The sequence below is a fragment of the Nipponia nippon genome, unplaced genomic scaffold, assembly GCF_047370975.1.
Source record: "Nipponia nippon isolate SJK-2023a ecotype South Korea unplaced genomic scaffold, ASM4737097v1 scaffold_2, whole genome shotgun sequence".
NCBI lineage: Eukaryota > Metazoa > Chordata > Aves > Pelecaniformes > Threskiornithidae > Nipponia > Nipponia nippon.
This window is the reverse complement of record NW_028262336.1, coordinates 47792304-47813850: the sequence shown is the minus strand read 5'-3', so window position 1 is coordinate 47813850 and position 21547 is coordinate 47792304. Positions and strand designations below refer to the sequence as shown.

The window sequence follows — 21547 nt, the reverse complement described above, 5'->3', positions numbered from 1 at the left end:
CTTGTGCCTGGATATTACAACTCTGAATATATACGCTGGTAGGATTTAAGGGTTTAGGATTTAAGGTAGTGAATCAAATGGCAGACTCACTGCAAGAACGGGCACTTCTGATGCTGCTTCCAAGTTAAAAAGTAATGGTATGTCATGCCAGCTCAGCAAGGCTGCGTTATTTCCTCCCTGTGTCTTGCTCTGGGGAGTTTCTGGGTCAGAACCCAGCTGTTCCCTCATCAAATTCAGCTCGGTAGTGGCACCACCAAACAGACTCTCCTGAGCTGCTACAGAGCACAATGTTCACTTTGGGCAGTGCTGCGGCCAACGATTTGAGCATCCAGTTTATCTTCTGGAACTGTTAAAATATATGCGGTCTCCCTGGGTGGTACTGCTCTTTGTACAGCAGCTTGGCCGAAGTGCAGCAGTCATACCAGGTTTTGAAAGCAGAGCTGCTGTTTTGGTAGTGCAGGCTGCTGGTACGTTGGCAGTGTAGGCAGGTCCTTTACCATAGCAGAACAGCCTTGGCCCTTGCATATGGCCTTATTTTGGGAGGGTGGCTCGCAGGGGGCTGCGAGACTGTGCCACAGGCCATGCTGCGCTAGCACTTCTTCGCTGTGTGGTCGTGTGGCAAAGCTCAACAGTCCCTTGAGAGCGTGCCTCGTTAGCATACATGCGTATTGGTTTGCAATTTAAACAAGCATAAGAGGCAAAATTCAAGGCAATTTGTGTTGAAAACCCATTCGCTGATGTCAGCATGTGTATGTACGTTTATACATAACTCCATTTCCAGACTGCAGTGAGTCAACTGAGTATTTGAATTAACTCACTGCATCAGCTTAAGATATTCGTTTTTAGAGAGAATTATTTGTCTTCCGCTTAAAAAACGTCACATCCCTGTTGGGATGTTTTTTTGTCAGTAGGCAAGACCCCTGAGCGTCATCTTCTCTTTTTCACTTGCAATTTAATGTGCGTATACAAATACACATGCATATATTAAAAAAGATAGAAATATGTTATATAATTAAATTACATTTAAAATATAAATAAATATATAATTATGTATCTTTTATACACATAATTAAAAAGCTTCAGTTTATGTAACTTCTTGACTTCAGGATCTACTTCAGGATCTCTCTGGCTTGGCAAGTGACTACACAGATATGCAGAGTGGTCTTTGGTTATTGCAGAGTTGTGAGGAAGTTTGCATTTTAGTAGCGCAGGCTTTAGGACTGAGATTAGAACGTTCTTTTATATATTTCAGAAAGCTCAGAAATCTTGCTTTCAGAGTCATCTTGTGTTTCTTAGAAATAAAATGTCGTTTCAGTAACCTAACCAATGCAATTTTATAATCTTATTAATCTGGTTTTTAAGCTCTTCTTGTTTGCGGTCCTTGAATGTATGTGCAGAGTAAGGATAAATCTAGAAGGAGATGATTTCCTAAGCAAATAAATTGTATGGTTTTTTGCTTTTTAGATTTTTCTGCTGCAGTGGAGATGATAATAGTAGAAATATTATAGTAATAATTAAGTAGCTGTAGAGAGTATACAGCACAAAATGTAAAAAACCCAAACAAGCAACAAGTCCCCCATTTTATGTTTAATTTTTTAAATTAATATTCAGCAGCTAAGGTTTCAGACCTCTTCTGCCTTATCTCTGCTCCCTCCTCCTTGAGACATCCTCACCATAACTGCCAATAACTTGCAGATTACTGTGCTGCCTTTGTAGTCAGATAATGTTCTTGGGGGAACAGCTGGATCTTCTGCTCCGTTCCTACGTTCTGCAAGATGGCAGGATGTTCTGCAAAATCAGGGAGTTTCATGGCTAGGTTGAAAATGAAGAAGGATCTGTAACATGGTTGCCTGCTGGCTAAGCACAGATAGCGTTACCTGGCTACGTCACAATTGTTTGACTGATTTTGCTCCATTTCTTCACTGTCTGGGTCCTAGACATGTAGGGCAAAGCTCTCAATTAGTTTGTTTCAAGGCCTTGTTATTTTGATCCTTTGTTGTCCAAGATTAATGGACTATGAAATCTCTTCTCAAAACTAATTTGAGAATGATTTGGGTTTTTTTTTTGTGTGTGTGTTCAACTGATGTTTTTATGTTCAGAATCATTTGGAAGGTCAGTAATTCATCTCCCATTCATCACCCTCTGTGGGAAGTGCAGTAATTCACTGTTGCAATTTAATTTGTAGCTTGGCTACTTGAGGAAATTTAGTTTAGATACTTGAACACTACATTAAAAATATTATATTATCAATGCAATCAGTTATGCATTATCTCCATGTCTTTGTCTTTTTCCACCTATTGTCCAGGCTGTTTAATTTAATTTCAGAAGACCATTTTTACTGTGACTACTGAACTACAGTACTGCAATACAAAACAGTTATTGAAAATAATGGCACGAGACAGGTCTCCTGAAAGCTAGGCTTTATTAAATTTACAAAACACACAAAGACTGCTAATGTTATGCTCGAGAATGACAAGGATGACTGCTTTTTGTTAATCAAGGACGTTTTGTCTTCACAGTTTTTTTCTCAAGTTTTTGTCTCCCACTCTGGTTCTGGTCTGTCTTCTCCTTCCCCCCTGCCCCCCCAATTCCTTTGGCTCTTTTCCACAAGCTTTATTGCTGCCAAAAGCTTAAAGACAAGACCCAAGATTTTGCACTATATGCATAAAATGACTGGCTGGGGCTGCTCCAAACTCCCTCAGAAATGGTATGCTCACAGTTAATCAAAATTTGTGAGAGTCCTTGCATTGATTCAAGCATTCACTGAATTAGGTCTTTAGTCTGATGCTCTTTAGAGTGTCAGGGCTAGCTAGGGATGTGAAGTGTTTTGTTCAAACATTTTTAGAGTCCTCAAGCCGTATTTTTGCTGTGGTGCTTCCTCAGAAGTGTTAGGGAATCCCACGTGCAACTTTATAAAATAGATATCATTGCCCTTTACTCTGGACTTGGCCTTCTTTAATTACTGACTTGAGATTTTCTTTGCTTGTTTTTAATGTCTGCAAAACCTATATTTCTGAATTTTTTTTTTTTTTTTAGGCCCAATGGATTGTAACCTCTTCCATACTCCCTGGGGAAAAAAAAAACAGCATTACTTAATATTTAGGGAAGCTTAGGGTTTCTGACATTTGCTTTATTGTTGTTTTGTCTGCAGAGTATATCCTTGTTCTTACAGATAATGCTGGTAAAATTTGTTCTTGGTTCCTTCTTGTGAGCTATGCAGCGGAAATTACAAGAACAACAAATGCCTGTATTATCAGTTGCTGCTGAAATAAAGACAAGTTAAGGAATAAGACTGGGGAGAAGTTCCCTGTTTTCCCATCAGAGGCCTGAATGGGCCTCCAGCAGACATGCTGATGAATTTGTTTTTCCCATCTCAATGACTGCATGTTGAAAGAAAAGAGTAGTCCAAGGATCAGCCACCTCAGCCGGAAGACTTTAGATGCAGAACTACTGGGCTCTGCAGTACAGCTTGAGTTTTGGCTAGAGAGACTCTTCTGATGGAGACTGACTCTTGTGAAGGGGCTGGAGAAGGTTTCCTCAACCCTAACACAGGTGTTACACCCAAAAAGAAAAGAAAACACAGAATGACATTACTCTGTTGTGAGAAATCTCTCCTTACATGTAGCCCTTAGCTTCTTGGGAGTCACTGCTGAAGTGCTTCTCAAACTAATTTCAGGTGTGCAACTGCTATACCTTGAAAAGCAGAGTTACAGTTGTCCTTTTGGAGGTCCTCTATGCTTCTTTATTTTACAAAGCAAATCGTGGTGCAAGAGAGAATATCACCTTTATTTGCGTTGGTCTGTATTCTTAAATATTTAACTGTGGAAATGTGGGTGCTGTGCCAATCAGTATAATAAATACTTCTTCTTTCTTTAAGAAAGCATCAGCTGAAGAGGCACCTGATAACTCTGCCCTGTTACAAGATGCAAAGAAAGATGACAAACAAGGTATTCAAATAAATCACTTCTCCCCCCGCCCCATTGTGGGTTTAAGTTCTGTGTGTTATTAGTAATTCAATATATTCGCTGACAAAAGCAATGGTATTTTTAACTTCTAAGCTGGCTATGTGTTGGTATAGATTTAAAAGCAAGACTTTGCTTTTAATTCACTGACAGCAGCTCAGCTGAAGACAAATGCACGTGTTTGCTTCAAAATTAGTTCTGTCATATGTGAATGATATGAAATGCACCTTCTAAAATACGTCAAGTCCTAAAGGCAATGAATGTTGCACTTCTTATTTTAACAAAGTTGTAATTGTTGTTATCAGGAATTTTGTAAGACTAAAGACTACATTGTGCCAAATTTTGGATTTCTCTTTTTGCAGGAAATAGCAACACTTCAAAATTAGTTTTTATTACTATTAAAAAAAAGTCCCTATATTTTCTCACAAAACAAAAGTTTTGGACAAACTGGACTGAAAATACTCGATTCGTTTATTTCACTTGAAATCCATCAGCAGCAAGCCATGTGAAATTGAAGTGATCTTTTTCCACTCAGCAGCTACTAGGGCTTCCAGAGTTGGTGCTGGATCATCACAAAGTCATTGCCTTTTATGTGCCCTTTCCCTGACCTTTCACGTTCTCACTTGCTGTCCCTGTCCCTCAGTTGTGGAAACAAAAGAGTTGTGGGTATTTTGTTGCCTTATTCTCGGAGCTGTGGATTATACATTAGTAAAAAAACCCCTATACATCTTGACCGTCCAGCCGTCCACATGATGAGGTTGCATCAGAGCTGTGAGACCAGGTAGTCCGCATTCCTGAATCACCTTCCACAGTCAGGTGTGACCAAGTTGGGCAGTACCCAGTGTCCCTGGTTCAAAGAAAAGCTGTCAGCCTTGACGGGTGTTTGTAAAACATTTTGACAAGTCAGCATATTCCAAGAGATTAATGTTTTGTTGACAGGGTTTGTTTTGTTGTAAAATTCGTCATGGACAAGAGCAGGACTTGAGCCTTGAAGGTTATTGCTTTTATATGTCTAGGGCAGATTTACTTTTTACCTGGGGAATCTTTTTTTCTTCCCTGTGTAGGTGAAAAACTTGTGCTTTGCTCTTGGTAACTGATGTGTTAAGTCAGATGGGAAGCTGCTTTGGTACATGCAGTCCTTCAGGGCTGCAGATTTGCTGTATTTATGACACTGATTCCTACCTTTTCATCCAAAGAACAAATGCTTTTGTTCTACCATTTATTGCTATTCTGACAAATGAAAGAGCAGATTGTTCTCCTGACTGAGGAGATCTCCTCAGAAATCAAAAACCTGTATTTCAGGACTGTAGAAGCAAATTTTCCTGCATTTTCAGAACTAAACAAGTAAATTATCTCCACTCTGTCAGGCTATAATATAGTTAAATGTGGGAGATAATGTAAATAGAACTGTATCACAAGAACCACACTTTTCCCACGTGTTTTATTTGATAAAGGTAGATGGAGATGAGAGACTTCATTCCAAGCAGTCATTTATAATACTGTGTATTACAGTACATTAAAATACGCTACAATGCATTAAGAACTCCTTGAGAAAGTCATTAATAAAGCATGCGTAGGCATCAGTGGAAGGGGAATAAGCACAAAGACTGGGGTTTCCTAAATTTTAACCCTGGCTCTGTCAGTGCCGTGTGACGTTCCTTGGGGCAGGCTGGTGAGGTTTCAGGTGCCAGAAGCAGCCAGTCCCTCGTGTGCCCTGGCTTTCCAGGTTTGTAACTTGGGGGAGATGAGTCCCAGCTGTGCCAGGCGTCACCAGCTGCTGTCTCTGGGAGAGCGCTACACCTCTGAAACAGAAGTCTGTGGATTTAGACACCAAACCCCTCAATTCGCAAAATTTGGGATTATTTGGCAATTTGGGCATAGGCCTTTCTGTTCTTGACTCTTGTACTCCAAAAAACTGTTACTTTTTTGAGTGCTTGGGTGTTCTGAGGGTATTTGGCTACTTCTGTTTTCTCTTCGAGTATGTTTAGCATTGCTAGACATTTTAACTAATACCGGTTTAGATGCTCCTTTCTCAGGGATTTTACCTGCACATACTTAAAGTAATTTTCATTGTTTTGTTTTTTTTTTTATTAAGCTCTTAAAGTAAGCACTGCTCTCAAAACGATACCAAAGGAATTTCAGCACTTGACTGTGAAAACAGGTAAGAAGAAAAAAAAATGACCTGTTACTTCCATTAGAATTTTGATCAAATATTTTTATATCACAGTAAGCCTAAATTAATGTGATTCGATTAATTTTTTTAAGATCCTTCTGCTCTCATACTATTTTACTACTGAAATTAGCTTTTACCTCATAATGACTACTACTTACAAAATTAATCTTGATTAGTACTTCAGGTTGTCAAAACGTTTTCTTGCTTTCTTTCCCTTGTTAGCTTATGTGCATTCTTCATGTGTGGCAAATTTTTTAATGTAGCATTTTATAAGGAGTCTGACTTTTGTTTTTCTGTAGTACAAACGAGATGCCAGAGCACAAATATTGTACCTCTTGATAAAAGCTCTTCTCAAGTATGGAATAAGTATTCAGTAACTATTCTGTAATGGCCTGTTTCTTTGTAAAAACTGAGCTTTCGTATTTTCTGTCAAGGAGTTTAAGGGTAGATAGTCTTTTGGAAACACAGACCTTGTGGCACTTACAGCACTGATGTAAGCTTTTGATTCGGGGGGTGTTTCTTTGTTGAAACCACCCCTGATTTTTCTCTCCTCTCCAACTCAAACATACACTCCTTGTTCCTATCCTACTGGAAAATGTTATTTCTGGAACGGCTCCAGAAACTTCCCATGCATTCAGTTCAGTTCATCAGACCTACCGTGCCTTCCTCTTTGTTAATCTCTTTCCTAGAGTGGTAAGAGTGTTTGCAAGCCCTCCCTCGTCCCAGTCAAGCTAAAATCTGGACTTGCTTGCTTTTCCTTTTGCATAAATGTTTTTACTTGTGAAGATATCCTTGATTAAGAAAACTGACCCCACATGTCTGTCACAGCAGTTTTGTCTTATAGCTCGATTTATTTATGGCTGCCCAACAGCTGCATGTCTCATTTCCCAACTCTTTTTTTTTCCCCTGGCTTCTTCCCAAACACTTGGCAGCTGCCAGATTTCCTATCTTCAGCTCCTCTTCTCGACTGATTGCCACTTCTCCTTCACACACACACACACACACACACACACACACACACGCACGCACGCACTCTGACACTTCCCTCTCGGGGGAGAGGAGGGTGGTTGTGAGACTTTCGGTTCTGTTCTCTTCCCCGCCGTTTTGCCCAGGAGCGCCCCAGGCAGTTTTATTTGCAGTTCAGCAATTCCATCTTCAGTACGCTTAGGAAAAAAAACAAACTACTGTCACCTGCACATCTCCTGTGCCACTGTCGTCTTTCCCCTATGTCATTCATCTCCAAGTCAGGGAGGTCTTCTGGATGCCGCTGTGCTCCTCCAGCGGCGTTGCTGTGTTTGCATGCCAAGGAAGGCGGTGGCAGAGTGTCAGCCCCTCGTCGTGACTCCTGTCGCTGCAGGGGTTTCCCCCTTGCTGTCCTGCACATTGAGGGTTTGAGCAAGCACGTTCTCAGGTTGCGCGATACGATTGATGTTAGAAGTAAAAATGTTTATCTATGCAGTGGGCTGGATACAGCACAGTAACTGAGTGGTTATTTCAGAATCGGTCATCATTCTGAAAGGTCATTTTAATCATTAACCTTCAGGATGAAAACTCGGTTGGGATGAAGCAGGAGAAATTTTACATCCTTCTTTGGTTATTGATTTGGGCTGTTTATGTAAATTCAGGAAAGATGATACTGACATAGTTCATTACGGGAAAGTTTTCTTTGCCATCAGGAGGACTAAAAATTTGAGGTCAGTAAAAACTTTATATGCTCAGTATATTTGAATATCTGGCCAGTTTACTTAGGCTCCTAAATGCAGGATTATTGTTGCCCTCAGACATTTAAAGGATTAAGGGCCAAACTTGTGAGCATTTAAATTGTACATTTCTGCCTAGGCCACCAATAAGAGGTAATGGATGAGTCAGTGCGGGTGATTTAAACGAGTGGGGAATTCTTTGCTTTTTCCTTAGCAGCATAGCATACTTGCACCTTTTATGGTACAGTTTTCCACCCGATAATCAGCCTGTAAAGCAAGGAGGCACCAGCTGAGTATAAGCCATCACGCTACAGCCAGAAGTTACTGAGCCTGCATCCTTAGGAATGTTTAAATGAAGTTGTATTGGGAGAGGAGGGTGGGAGCAGTTAAACACTCAAAACGGGAAACTTCACCCTCTCCTGTGGTGTGAATGAATAAATAGGAGTTCATCATCGTATAGGATTTTAATTAGTGCAGGCCAAGCTGTTCAGTTCACCAGGCTCTACTACTCCAGGAATCATACAAACTTTTAAATAAAAAATGTAATTAATTTACTCAATTTTATATCAGTTTCATGTAAGTTAGGCTTATGTATCCATAGCAAGAGAAACGTGGAAAGTTCATGAACTGGATAAATAGTTTTGTATTGTCTTGAATGATTATGTTGTGTGTGTGTATAGACCTGCACCTCAAACACAAAGTATGCACAAACTGAGAGTACCAAAATAACTGCACGCTTTATGGAAATCCTGTCAGAAGTATTTGTATGTCCTAATAATGAATGTTTTATTCATTCATTATTACCTGCTTTATAATATTTTTTAATATTATACTTTCTTGAAAGGTAAAGCTAAGTCTGGGTATTGTGTAATTGTAGCCTTGAATTTCCTGATTTTTCAAAAGCTTAAAAGAAAATCCTTAGCAGTAGTGTTCTGTTGCTATCCTTTTTTATTAGTAGACATTTTGGGATTCTCTCTTCTTTGTGTGCTTTCCTGTTTGCCTCAACAAGATGTCCTTGGAGAGTTTGAATGTCAGTTTTACCTGCAGGTTTTGAGAAGAAAGGCTTTCTAAAAGAAGTATGAACAGAATTACTGTCTCCATAAAAGAAGGAAAATTTGAAGGTTCTTAAACATGGCTTAGCTTGGAAAGGATTTATACCTCCTATTTCTAAGTGGCATATATTTAATTATTGTGCATGTAATTTAATAATCAGCAACTTCAGAATTAGAAAAATTGGGTCATATGGCTGTAGGGAAGCAGTTTCTAAAGTTGTATTCTCTGGGAGTTTGACACAGAGAGAGAGAGAGGGAGAGAGGAGGATTATCACCACTGCATATTTTAATAATAATTCCCTCTCTCCCCTTTAGTTGCTAGGAAGAGTTTGTTGGACAGAAATCTGTAATGACTGTGAGCCAGTTTGGTGGTGACAATAATCTACTAGACCTTGGTTTATAAGTGTTTTTTTGTGTCACTGCCAGCTACTTTTGGGTTTATTCCATCCAAAGCACCAACTAGCACTGCATGACCTTAAAAGCAGTTTCTTTTATGAAGAAATAGTGTGTGGCTGTGCACATGCCATATGCTGCTGCTTGTCTTCTGTGAGCCTAAAGCCTCCCATGTAGTACAATGCAAGCCATTATAAAGCCAGTATTTGCCAGCTGCTACCACAGGTAGCTCCTGCTCTGTGTTTTGGAGGATCTGTCGTATTCTCGGGTAGTGCTGTATAGTAGCTGGTGATAAATGTCTGACTTTGGAGTAGGCGTATATCTGAAGGAAGCTAGAAACTCTTGAGATTTATTTTGTTTTCCCCAGCTTCTCTTAAGTGTTGTACCTTGATTAGCAGAATAATGGGAAAAGTGCAAGGATTCATCTTGTGTGTGCATTGCAATCATTGATGCTGCTGTAGTACCTTGAGGATATCTCAGTGGGCTGAATTTGAAAGCAATCACACAGCTATGTTTTCGCAAAATTATCTGATGTTAGTAAGGAGAGTAACAGAAAAGTCGCAAAAAGACTATGTAAACCAAGGAGCAGCCTCGAGGAATTACCCAGAGAAGGTTAGTCAGCACTGTTGTTTTCCTATCACATAAAACCTGCATGTGGCAGGATATTTGGAATTCATCCAAACCGTTTTTTACATTGATAGAAATGTGTTTGACCAACACTTAGCCTGTAAAGCTTTTTACCTTCAAATATCTTTCCTTCCCAATGTCAAAGTAGTCTCAACCTGATGTGTTAATTTTTCTTTTATGTGTGGTAAGATGATGTACGTTTATATGAATTAGGTAAAGCATTTGGGAAGGACATAAACCTTCGTGCTTTGGGAAGCAGGAAGACTAATAGATATCTGGACTAGTAGTAAGATGTTTTCTGTGGAAAGTTTATGCTTTTCCTTATGCTGCTTTGTCATGACTACATCCAGGCATACAGGTCAGAGCTGTCAGACCTATTGCTTTTCCTGTGTTCTAGTAACCAAATTAAAAGGTGAAGGTCTGACTACATGTGGGCTTTTGAATTCTTAGGACATTCACACACTACAAAAACAAAGGGGAAGGAGAAGCGAAAATCCGTCCCCATTGCCCATGTGAGATGAGCACACTCTCACATCCACATTTGCAATACTCACATTTTTAATGAACACGGATCCTTCAGCTAAAGGTATTTATTGAAAACATGATGTTTTAGCAGTTCGTTCTTCTTTTCTGTTTCAGCTGCTCAGGAATCTAATGCACTTAAAGCCAGACCACGATCCAGGTACTGCTTTCCTTTCTATTTCAGGAGTAGACATATGTTCCTCTGGTGTTAGACTCAAGGTGTAAGAACTGATGTTGCATTTTTTAATTTTTTTGAACTGGTGTTGTGCTGGAACTCCAGCTCAGATAAAAGACAGATTTACCAGGAGAGATCTGTAATCTATAGAGCCTGCATAAGTATTGCCTAGAGCCCTGCGATCTCTGGTCATAAGGTGCTGGGGCTTCTGCCTGTCTGCCCAGCCCCACTGCCTTGTCGGGGTGGTGGCTACCTCCAGCCCTGCCTCAGGGACGCTGTGGGGACCACCCCGTCGTGGGCAACGTTCTCAGCAGTTTTGTGCTGTTGAAACCTGCACAGTGGTTGCATATGGAGTTGGACGCTGCACACTCCGACAGAAACGGCAACAGTAGCCCTCAGATGTGGGTGAGCGAATCCTTTCGTTGGTGTGCATGTGCTTGACTATGGCTGGTTGGTGTGTGATGACAGGACTTAGGGACTTACGCTGTTGTGTGCTAGAAATGACACCTGCTGAATTTGGATGTTTGAAAGAAAAGGGAAACCTGTGCCAGCAAATATTGTGTGTAAATGGATTACGTGTTGGGCTTGGTTTTTTACCATTCTGGTGTATAGCCATATCGTGCATTCACCTTCAAACTTTTTTTTTTTTGTGCTAGTTGGAGGGCTTAATTTCTTTTTCTTAGGTAATGAGAGTATCATCAGGAGCTCCCTCCTTACGAGCTTGTCAAAGCCTGCTAATAAGAGAGGATCAGCTATAAGCATGATGAATGAAGATTGAAATCCTCTGTTCTTAGGACCTACATCCAGGAAGGCTAAACTGCCCTGTGTGCTATTTTTCTGCTGCTAGCCAAAGCTTTTTAGTTTTCGTACTGTTTTATTTTTTCTTGCTGTGTTGCTGAATCATAAATTGTAAATATGCAAAAAATGCATAAAAGGTATTTTACACAAAAATGCATAAAATAGCAAATGCCTAAACAAGTTTGAAAAAAGTCACTTGCATGTGACTACTGTGTCACATCTGCCTGTCTCACATCTGACTATATGTCACTACTTCAATGCAGAAGTTGAGGCTAAAGATTCCTGAGCACATCCTTGAACTCAGACCTTCTGCTGCGCTTGTCCGGCATAGCCTGGAGGGCTCTATAACCTCGAGGGTCTCTGTCTTCAGGTGTGCCTGACCACCAGAGTCTACGATTCGAGTCTGTTACAGCTCTCAGCTCTAGGGTCTGGCTTTCTTGCCTAAGCTGTGCAGATTCTTAGCTGCTGACTCTTAACTGACTTTCAGGTGCCAGGTCCACTGTCACAGGGCTCTGTATTGGCACTGCTGGGGCAGGCATATTTTTGCCTGGTAGCTGCTATCTTATTCTTATCTTATTCTTTTAAAAAAAAATAAAATTAAAATCTCAAACTGTTAGGTTGTACAATTTTAATGCAAGTAAAATATACATCGCGTAATATGGAAAGTAAAAGTATAAAACCTTAAGATCCTGGTTCAAAGCATTTATTTCAGGGTGGTTGGGTTAGGTCTGATGTGGTAAGGCTATGGAATTCAAAACTCGACCAAGACAAAAAATTCAGCATCAGCAGAGGTTTTTTTTTGTCACATGTAAATTTTGAAGCAATTATGGCTTTCACTCCTGTATTTATTAAAGTTTACATCAGAAACATAGGATCATCATTGCCAAATGTCTGTCCCGCTAAAGAGCTGTTTTCTAACAACAGCCTGTTTGGCAAAAAAGCGATCCATTTCCCATTAATAGGAGTTATTTCTGTTCTACTCGAATGTGGTTTAGGTCTTGCCTGTCATGCATAATGTGTTACAGTAAGCGTAACATCTCACATTGTCAATGCTGATTTTGAACAAAGCTCTCGGTCTTGCAGAAAAACTGGTAACTACAACAGCTGAAAAATATTGGACGCTATTCAGCACAATAAAATTTCTTTGCAAACGCACTGTATTGGGATTAATGGGTTGTGGAAGGGCCTAGAAAGATGTACTGAGGCATATATTTGACCAGTGTTGATCACTTTGGGGCCATTCAGTTTTTCTGGATTTTGTGGAATTTGGTGACTGTTTGCTATGAAAAAATTATTCTGATAGTTAGAATATTATAAATTACAAAACGTGTTCTTGCAAGAGGTAGGTTGAGGCTGTACCTGTATAGACACTACCCTCACAGTTGGGAAAGGCAAGAGAAACTGTAAGGGGGGGGAAATTTTTTACTCAGGATTATTCAAAATAGTTGCTACAATTATCCTGTTGACAAAGTTACATAAGAAGGCTTGAAGCTGTGATATAAAAGGCCTTAAAATAATACTAGCCCTGTAAGCATGACCCATGCCTTTCCCCAGACATGTAGGTCCCTCTGTTGCCAAATAAATCTGTTTTGTTATAAGGGGGAACTTTTAGTCATTAGGGCAAGGAATTTCCACCACGAACCTGAGGTCTAGTCAGTGTATTTTTAGGTACTATTCACTGTAGTTGTTTAAAATAAATTTCTGAAAAAAAAAAAAAAAAAATTCTGCTTTTTTCCTCTCCTGTTCTTCCTTAGGTCTTACTCTAGCACATCAATAGAAGATGCTATGAAAAAGGGAGAAGAGCCCCCTACTCCACCTCCAAGGCCACAAAAATCACATTCCAGAGCTTCCTCTTTAGACCTGAACAAAATATTTCAACAAAACACACAAGGTAAAGTTTGCTTTCTTTCCCCCTTTTGAGACCATTTAGGTTAGCTGCATACTTGGGACCTTGATCTGTTTGCACAAGTGCTTGACAACATGTGTGTATGCTCACCTTTGCTATAGACAGCAATACACTACAGAACAGAAGTTGCACTTTCTTGCATTACATGGCCACTGAGGGGAAAAATCACTGTTGCTGTAATTAAGGTGATTATAATGTTTTCTGGCACAATAATGGGAAGCTTAACATAGGGTAGTCTGTCATCACTGACTGTTTATAACTAGTCGGGCTGTTTAGACTGTTCTCAGCAATAACTACAATATATTTGATTTTTATTACTATTTATTTTTCGTAGTTCAGAAGCAGGAAGAAAACCCTTAATGTTCAACTGGGAGAAACTGAAATTTCTCGCATGCAAACATTTTTGATGTTAAAGTCTTCCATATGCATGGGGGCAATCAGAAACCATTCTTTGAGTAAAAAGAAAGGGTAATTTGACACAGGTGCATGTTGAGGGGAGAGGAAAAAAAAAGTAGAATAGTAGCTGGAGTGAACTGAAAGAAAACTGCTCTCGAGCGGGTTAGTGTTTGAGCATTGCTTTTGCCTTGCACAGTGAGTGGTGGAAAGAGGAGCTGTTTGTTCAGGGCAGCAGTCACCCTGCATCGCTGTGCTTTAGCAGTGCCCTTGAACCAGACCAGAGCGTTATGCGGTGCACACCAATCATCTGACTCAAGGACTAGGTTAAACACGGTCATGTTTATGCTTCAGAAGAAAGCCAAGGTTTGACTGTGTCAAGGAATGTTTTAACTGGGCTCTCTAATGTGGTTGTTGGAGTAGAAAAGAAAAAGTTTCACCTCTTGCTATATGGGAGGGTATTTTTGTGCAAACACCATACAGAATTCAAGGGGCCTGCTATGTGTGCTGAACTCTGAAACTCAATAGGAATAAATATTTTATTTTTTTTTTCGGCCTTACACAGAGAAGCAATTCCTGATCTTTCACTGTGGTTCCTGTTCAGGGATGTTGCTTCCAATTCTGATTTCATTATACATCAAAATAAAACACCAAACAGACCCAAGTACACATTTTCTAAGGCAGCAAATCCTCTCAGAATCCAGATAAATAGTATAACTGGAAGGAAATAAACTTGGATATCTGTTTCTCTTGGAACACAAATGAAAGGAGAATGTAAATTCTCAAAGAAGTCTTTCTGCGAATGAAAAGTAACATCTTGCTTTTGAAATGGAAATAGTTTTGAAAGCCACCATTACTTTTGAAGTAAAGTAACAATTTCTCCTGGGCAGCTTAACAAACTGACAGTGTTATAGTGAGTGCAGGAAAGAATAACTCGTCCTGTCAATACTTTTTGGAGGGTTTCCTTGCTGGAAATGGGGCAATTAAGTAAGGATAAGCTTACAAAAAAAGAAAGTGCTTGGGTCACCCTAAAACTGTTCTTCATGTTCGGTTCAAATTTATGGCTATTTATAGTTGGAACAAAAATTGGCTCTAGGTTGACAAGACCTGAAATATAGTGTGCTACCAAATTGCAGAAATGTGGAAGGTCTCCCAGAGGTTCAGCTTCCTCCTGTACCTGCAGGGTGTTGGCCTGTCATTTTTTGCTCTCTTGGATGTCCCCCGATGGCAATGCTAAATATTTGTGGTGGTCATCTTCCTCTAATGGAGCTGTTCTATTTTGAGTCAAAAATGTAAATACTCATTGGGAAAGAATAAGAAGGATTTTGTACCCCTGGAGGATTCAAGGAAGAACTTGTTAAACAATTTGTAGCCCACCTCGAAGAAGGGTTCCTGTTCAAATAAATCTGCGTCATCAGGAGGAGGGGATTAAATCAACCCATCCCAGCGCACCCAAGCACCATCGTGCATTTACCTTGCTCTGCTTTGAAGTAAAATGTCGGCACTGGAAATCATATTTTCAGTTCTTCTTTCTGTGAAGAAACATGTGCATGCTCTTTTCTGTCATTAAGCCCTAAATAGTTGTTATTCTGCAACATCCTATTGATAATGTGATTTTTATACAGCCGCTTTCTTTTCTTCCACTTCTCTTGTTTTGATTACTTAACTTTTTTTCATCTTTTTTTTCATCCTTTTCCCTACTGATCTTGCTTCTCAGTAGAAATTCCAGTCTCATCATTTTCGGATACCTTTTTCATCTAGAGACAGTTCTTTCTCAGGGAGCGGTCATTGTTTTGGAGCCAAACTCTCTATGGAGGTGCACTTTGCGCTTTCTAAAAAGACGGTTTGTAGGAAGACAGAGGGATTGAGCACTGTCACCTTGAACCAAAGAGCCTCGCCAACAAGAAAGTGTGTGTGCGTGTTTGCGTGAAGTAAATTGCACACAGTTGTATAATAACAAGCTGTATTCTTATTTCTGCTGACAGTATAAAAAATGAAGTTAGAATAGTTTCCATCTGCCATCAGAAGATACAGTTACAGATTTACAATACAGATGACGTAGTGGCAATGTACTGTTTAGGTTTCTTGGCTATTGGGATAATATAGCCTGGCATAAATATCAAACCTGATGTGTTTCTATCCACAGGTCAGTTGATTACTTTGTCCTGACGTACCCTTGACTGAATTTTTGCTTTATGTTTTCTCCCTGCCTGCCTTCCTACGTTTTCAAAAATAGTCTCATTGTCAGAGCTGAACCAGAAAAATTAGCTGGAATGACCATCTCTTCTAGCATCACTGTATTGCCTAGTGTCAATACAGAAAACCAGACTGTAAGATCAACCGTTTTAATAGCTTTCAGGGTATATCCAACGTGATTAGAATATTCCCATTTTGGTACATTAGTTTTTGTCCTACTTACTCTTGTTCAGAAATAATTCTGGTTTGGGGAGTTTGGTGGATAATCTGCTCCCACACCTGCAAAGGAGTGCTCAGTAGTATTGAGTTTTATTTTCAGTTCCTCGTTGGTCATGTTGATCTGTAGGTATCACTTCTTTAATTGTAAAGCCATCAATGGTTTGGACCATTCTTTTGTTTATTTCATTTTTAAAGGGCAGAAGAAGAAAAATCTCTTTTCTTAAAGTAAATTCAGCCACAGACTGTGACAGGTCCTTGTTGCAGGCACTGTTTTTTTGGGGGGTTGTTTTTGTTTGTTTTTCATTTACTGCTGCTATATCATGTTTGCCACCATCTTATGATGCCCCTCTCCTGGCAAGTATATACAGAGAACATTTATCAGTGACGGCTGGGATGTCCAGCAATGCATTACCCACAGAAACTGTGCTTTAAAATTGTTAAATTGCGACATAACTGCACTTGAAGGAAGCGTCTTCATTCATACTCCATAGCTGCACTCTTCTGGGACGCTGTAACTAGTGTTACCCAGGAAAAACATAAAAAACGAAGAGAACTTGTTGAAAGGCCCCACCTTCTGAAATGTCCGTATGTGAATTTCTGTTAAGAGATGTTAAGAGAGCATCTGAGAAAAATGCAGTACTGCTAGATTCTCAATGTATTTCTTTTTGTTTAATATATAATCTCTGGCATTTGGCCTGTGTACATATTAAGAAAATACTTGGCTAGGTTTTATGCGTTTCTGGAAAGACAACAGCAGGTTTTAAGTAGAAACAAAAACGTCAGTTCAAATGCATATATGACCTCGTTTATATCTTCATTTCTTCTCTAGCTCACCATCTAGTCAGATACAAGCCAAGAGCTCCCAGAGTAAGACCTGGGAGCCTGTGGCCCACAAAGCTTTCCTGCATTATTCACAAAGGTCATTTGCAGAATTAGTTGCTCTCTGGGCTCCTCGTGCTCCCTTCCATCTGTCCTGCGGTCTGGGTGAGGGAGCAGGTATTGAGGGGGCCAAAATTACTGCAACTTGGAGCCCAGCGGTCCTGCAGCAGGGCCCCCAGCCACCTTTTACCCTCAACAGCAGCAGTAAGCTAGGGTCTGCCTTGGGGTAGCACTGGGACTGGAGCAAGTCTCAGCTTAAGTATTAAAACCCAAAAATGCATCCATTGTCTTCTGGCATTCTGCTCAGTTACGTTTTCTGCCCATGACAACTACTAAAGAATTTACTTCTGGGCAATTATAGGCAGTGACAGCAGTCTGGGTCTTGTTAGATTGGTACACATGCCTCTGAAATACATTTCATTTCCCATTTAGTTTCATTTCTGAATTGCATAACGTCTTTTAATTAACAGTTCTGTTGAACAAAGGATACTTGTTTGGAAAAGGAAATTTGCTTTGATGAAACAACAAATTTGTCATAAACAGTGTAGTTTCAAGTTGATATGGAAGCAGATTGAATATCTCTGTGTAATTCGTCAAAACAGCCATATAACTATTTACAAATGAATTTTTGACTGAAGGTTTTCAGCACTCATTTGCTTTTGAAACCCGCTCCTGCTGTGGCTGTCCGTGCAGAAGAACATGTGGAATGCAGGCACCATTTCTTAAGTCAGCTTGTAAGCAAATACTCACTGTAACCTGGATTTGCTCCTTTGGATGTGCTGGTTTCAGCCAGCAATGTGGGGCTAGTATTTTTGGGTTTTTCTCACTTGTAAAATATGAGGTGTTAAGTGCCACACTGGGTAAGAGGAAAACACAACTAGCATTTTATTGTAAGTGCAGTGTTTTCTGTTACAGATGATGTTCTCGTAACTACAGTCAGATCTGTAACCTCTACTTATCTCTGCTGGGTTAGCGATGGCTGCCAAACAAGAAAACATCCCCTCTGCTCTAAGTGTAGTGTTCACAGAAAAGGAACAAGGGAACAGATTTATTGGTGTGCATCAGCATTCCCGTAAGTGATATAAACGTGTCCCCACATCCCTTCTGTATGCCTTCGTAGACACGTTTCCCACACAGTTTGAAGTGGTACTTTTATTGTAAGACTCAGTCAGTACAAACTTCTGTCTGCACCCTTTCGTTTTTGTTAGTGCTACAGGAAGACTGGTGTTCAGCATCACATTTTATCCTCTTTTTCATACCTCTGAAGAAGGGTCTTCATTACTTCCTTTACTTCATCAAACCTTCATTACTTCATTCAATGAACACAACATTTCCTTGAACGTACAGGCTTGGTGGGTTTTATTTGCCAAGTGTGGAGATTTCTGAGTAGTAAGTGTGTGTTGAGATGTCTTTTGTTTTTCATGTTTGCCCAATCACAGCCAAATTTTATGTATTTCTGAATGTTTTCAGTCCACGTATCAAATGAAACAGTTCTGTAATTGTGTAGGAAAGAGGATTTGGAGAATTAAAATTATTGTTGCTCCATTGTCATAGACTTTTTGATACAAACAGGTCCAAATAGTTACCCTAATACTGTTTTCAGCTGTTTTCAGCTGCATCCTATTTTTAGCTTAGTGAGCCAAATGCAGGTGACTTTCCCTTTTGGGCACATGGAACTGGGTACTAAAAAACCTGTCAAAGTTAACCTAGGTAAGTGTGATTACTGCATTATCTTCTGTATTCTTTTATGCTTAATTGTATTTGCTAGGAAATATCTGTATCTATTGAGGTTAGCTGTCTGCAAGTCTTAGTTACTATAGGCAAGCTTTTAAGGGGTTATGCAGGAGGTTATGTTGTTTGTGTTACCATAAATACAGATTTCTCAACTAACTTTTTGGTTCAAAGCTGAAGTGACAAGGGGAACCTGGAACAGTGATGCCCTTTTTTATGCTGAATTTAGATCACAGTGAATTTAATTAAGTAATTAATTTTCAGGACCTCTTCCTCTCATTGCTCTTGTGTTGGTCTTGATTTATTAAAATCCAGCTACTTTCTTGGGTAATAGGGTTGGATTTTACTCATGCTGTAGTACTATGTGGTCTTGCATGTTACTGTGTTGTGTTTATTAATCAGACCAAAACATTAAATCAGGAAGATGACAGTTCTGAAGGACCTTTATTTTAGAATAGCGATAATGGCAAATACCATCAGTAAAATATGCCATTTTGTTTGCACAGTATACAAGAGCTCTAATGTTGCCAGCTTCATTGAGTTAAGAGTGCAGAGTCCATTTAATATCTTTGGTTGTAAGGGTTGTAACAACAATTGCAATTTAAATTAAAAATGTCTTTTATGCATAAACCATAGAGAACACAAAATTGAGCTGCTATTCGTACTCTTCTCCGGTAGTGTATCACTGCAATGAAAATTGCACTGTGAAATGCTTTCTTAACGTAAATGTTGCGAAGTCTTTTTTTTTTTTTTTTTTAGATAGAGAATAGATTTTTTTCTTTTGGAACTCAGCTCCTGATCTCTTACTGGACCTGCTGTTTTTTTCTAGTCCTATTTCCCTTCAGAATATATGTGATCACTGAACTGAGCTTATTCTGAATAAAATATGAATGTCTTCCCTCTGATTTGAATGGAAGAATTTTATGCCTCTCAGCCTTTTAGAATTTTTTATGAAGGATTTATGTGTTTACAACTATGTAACTTATTTCTTCGCTGAAATGGACAAGGGCATAATTAAGGTTGAATAGGCTGGAGACAATAGTGAGGACATAAATGGATGAATGGTTATTACATGATAGGAATCTGATGGGGTAACATATTCCTGCATTTTTAGATTTTTAAATTTTTATGTCCATCTCTAAGAGCTGAGTCCAGAGACTACGTCTATGCAAACTGGGGTAAATCTTTACCAGCCTTTCAAGTGTAACTGTTCCTTGACAATTTGTGTAAATGCAACTTCTTTTAAATTATTTTTCCTCATTTTTCTAATCTTATCTCTTGTCTTTGTGGGATTTGGGAATGGTTTGCATCTGTTTTCATTCTGTCTCCCGTTGCTAAAAATGAAATTTTAATCTGAAACCTCTTTTCTATTGAAAATTATTAAGGTTGAAATGTTCTCGACTGGCCCTACCAGCCCCACTGACTTATATGCATGATCCCATGTGCGTTACTCTGTCCATGAAAAAAATGTTGGTCCATCGTAGAACAGCTTTACATGTTAAACAAGAGAAGATTTTCTATTTCTCATGCGGAACAGGGGGACAAGTTGCCTCCATTGTGGGGGAGACCCTGGAGATGCAGATGTCCTCAAGAAGTGGTGTCTGAGCAGCAAGTGGGACTGGAGGGGTGGTGGGTGGTAGCTCATTGCTCTTCCCGGCTCCCATGTGCCTGCTCCAAGTTGATCTGTGTCGGAAATGGGCACAGGCAGCAAGTGCCAGAGCCTCCAGCACTCCCACTGGGATTTCCAGAGGTGAGAAGCTCTGGCAGCATGGACCTGTGGGAGGTAGGTGGAGGGACTGTGCCTCCCTGTGGGTAGAGAATGAAGCTAAACGTGAAGTGAGGGGGAACAAAATTATGAATAGTTTTGTTTAAGGGGGGAGGTAGGAGGGAGAAACAGTCCCCAAATAGAAACACACAGAAAAGGAAGCGGTAGAGAAAACAGTAACTAGAAAATGGAGTGGTTTAGGGAAAATGAGGGACAGGAAGTAAAAAATACCGATGTTGTGGATATATGACACAAAACAGAAAATAGGTGTTTAAAAAAAAAAAATCAGGTTTATGGCTTTTACATAAAACATGCTGAATTTCATGGACAGGGTGTTAAAAAAAGACATCATAAAAAACACCTTTAATAGTGTCTTGCTTGTTTGATTTGGAAGTGACCCATCAAATATTTAAGCACACCAGTGTCCTAAATGAAGTCACACCTGCGAGTTCATACTGCAGAAGCATTAATTGCTTAAGGTCTGGCTATATCTCTTCCTAATCGCTTGGGAAGTACTTGGGTAATTTTCCATGCAGTCGAGGTACGACTGATGTTCTGTATGGTTAGCACATGAAACTCTCCTGTAACAAGAGCGTGTCTGTGACATCAGGTGTGTGCATCACCTGCTGTGACGCACGAAGCTTTGCTGCTGAGCAGTTTCCCAAAACTAACTGTGAGAAGCAAGGTTATTCTGGCACTGAAGATGCTTTCTACAGTCTTTCTACAAACCTGATAACAAAATCAGTATCAGGAGTCTAAAATCTTTTTTCGCATTGCTATTACCTTCTGACGAGATATTAGTAAGAATTATTGAAACAGGTGCCTGGCTAATTAGGTATTTCACAACCACCTTACTAGAATCCTTCATGAAATTTACATTCCTGGCTACGGCTTCAATTTTTTTTCTCTTGTTGCAGCTTTCTGCAGGCATAGTAGTGAGAACTAATAAATCAGATCTCTTGAAAAACAGTTATTTCACAATCACCTTACTAATGCTGTTGTCGGGAATGTAAATAAATGAAGGAGTACAGAGAATGGTATTATGGGATATCCAAG

At 39.7% G+C, this 21547-nt stretch overlaps 1 protein-coding gene across 1 annotated transcript in view; it reads left to right on the top strand.

The window, feature by feature from the left end:
* The window catches only part of REPS2 (RALBP1 associated Eps domain containing 2), a 100366-nt gene that overhangs the window by 52972 nt on the left and 25847 nt on the right, over positions 1 to 21547 (top strand). The window contains exons 10-13 of the mRNA XM_087758255.1: positions 3878 to 3947; positions 6058 to 6123; positions 10547 to 10589; positions 13157 to 13293. Of these exons, the coding sequence (XP_087614381.1) occupies positions 3878 to 3947; positions 6058 to 6123; positions 10547 to 10589; positions 13157 to 13293 (316 nt within the window). The remainder of the gene's footprint in view (positions 1 to 3877; positions 3948 to 6057; positions 6124 to 10546; positions 10590 to 13156; positions 13294 to 21547) is intronic.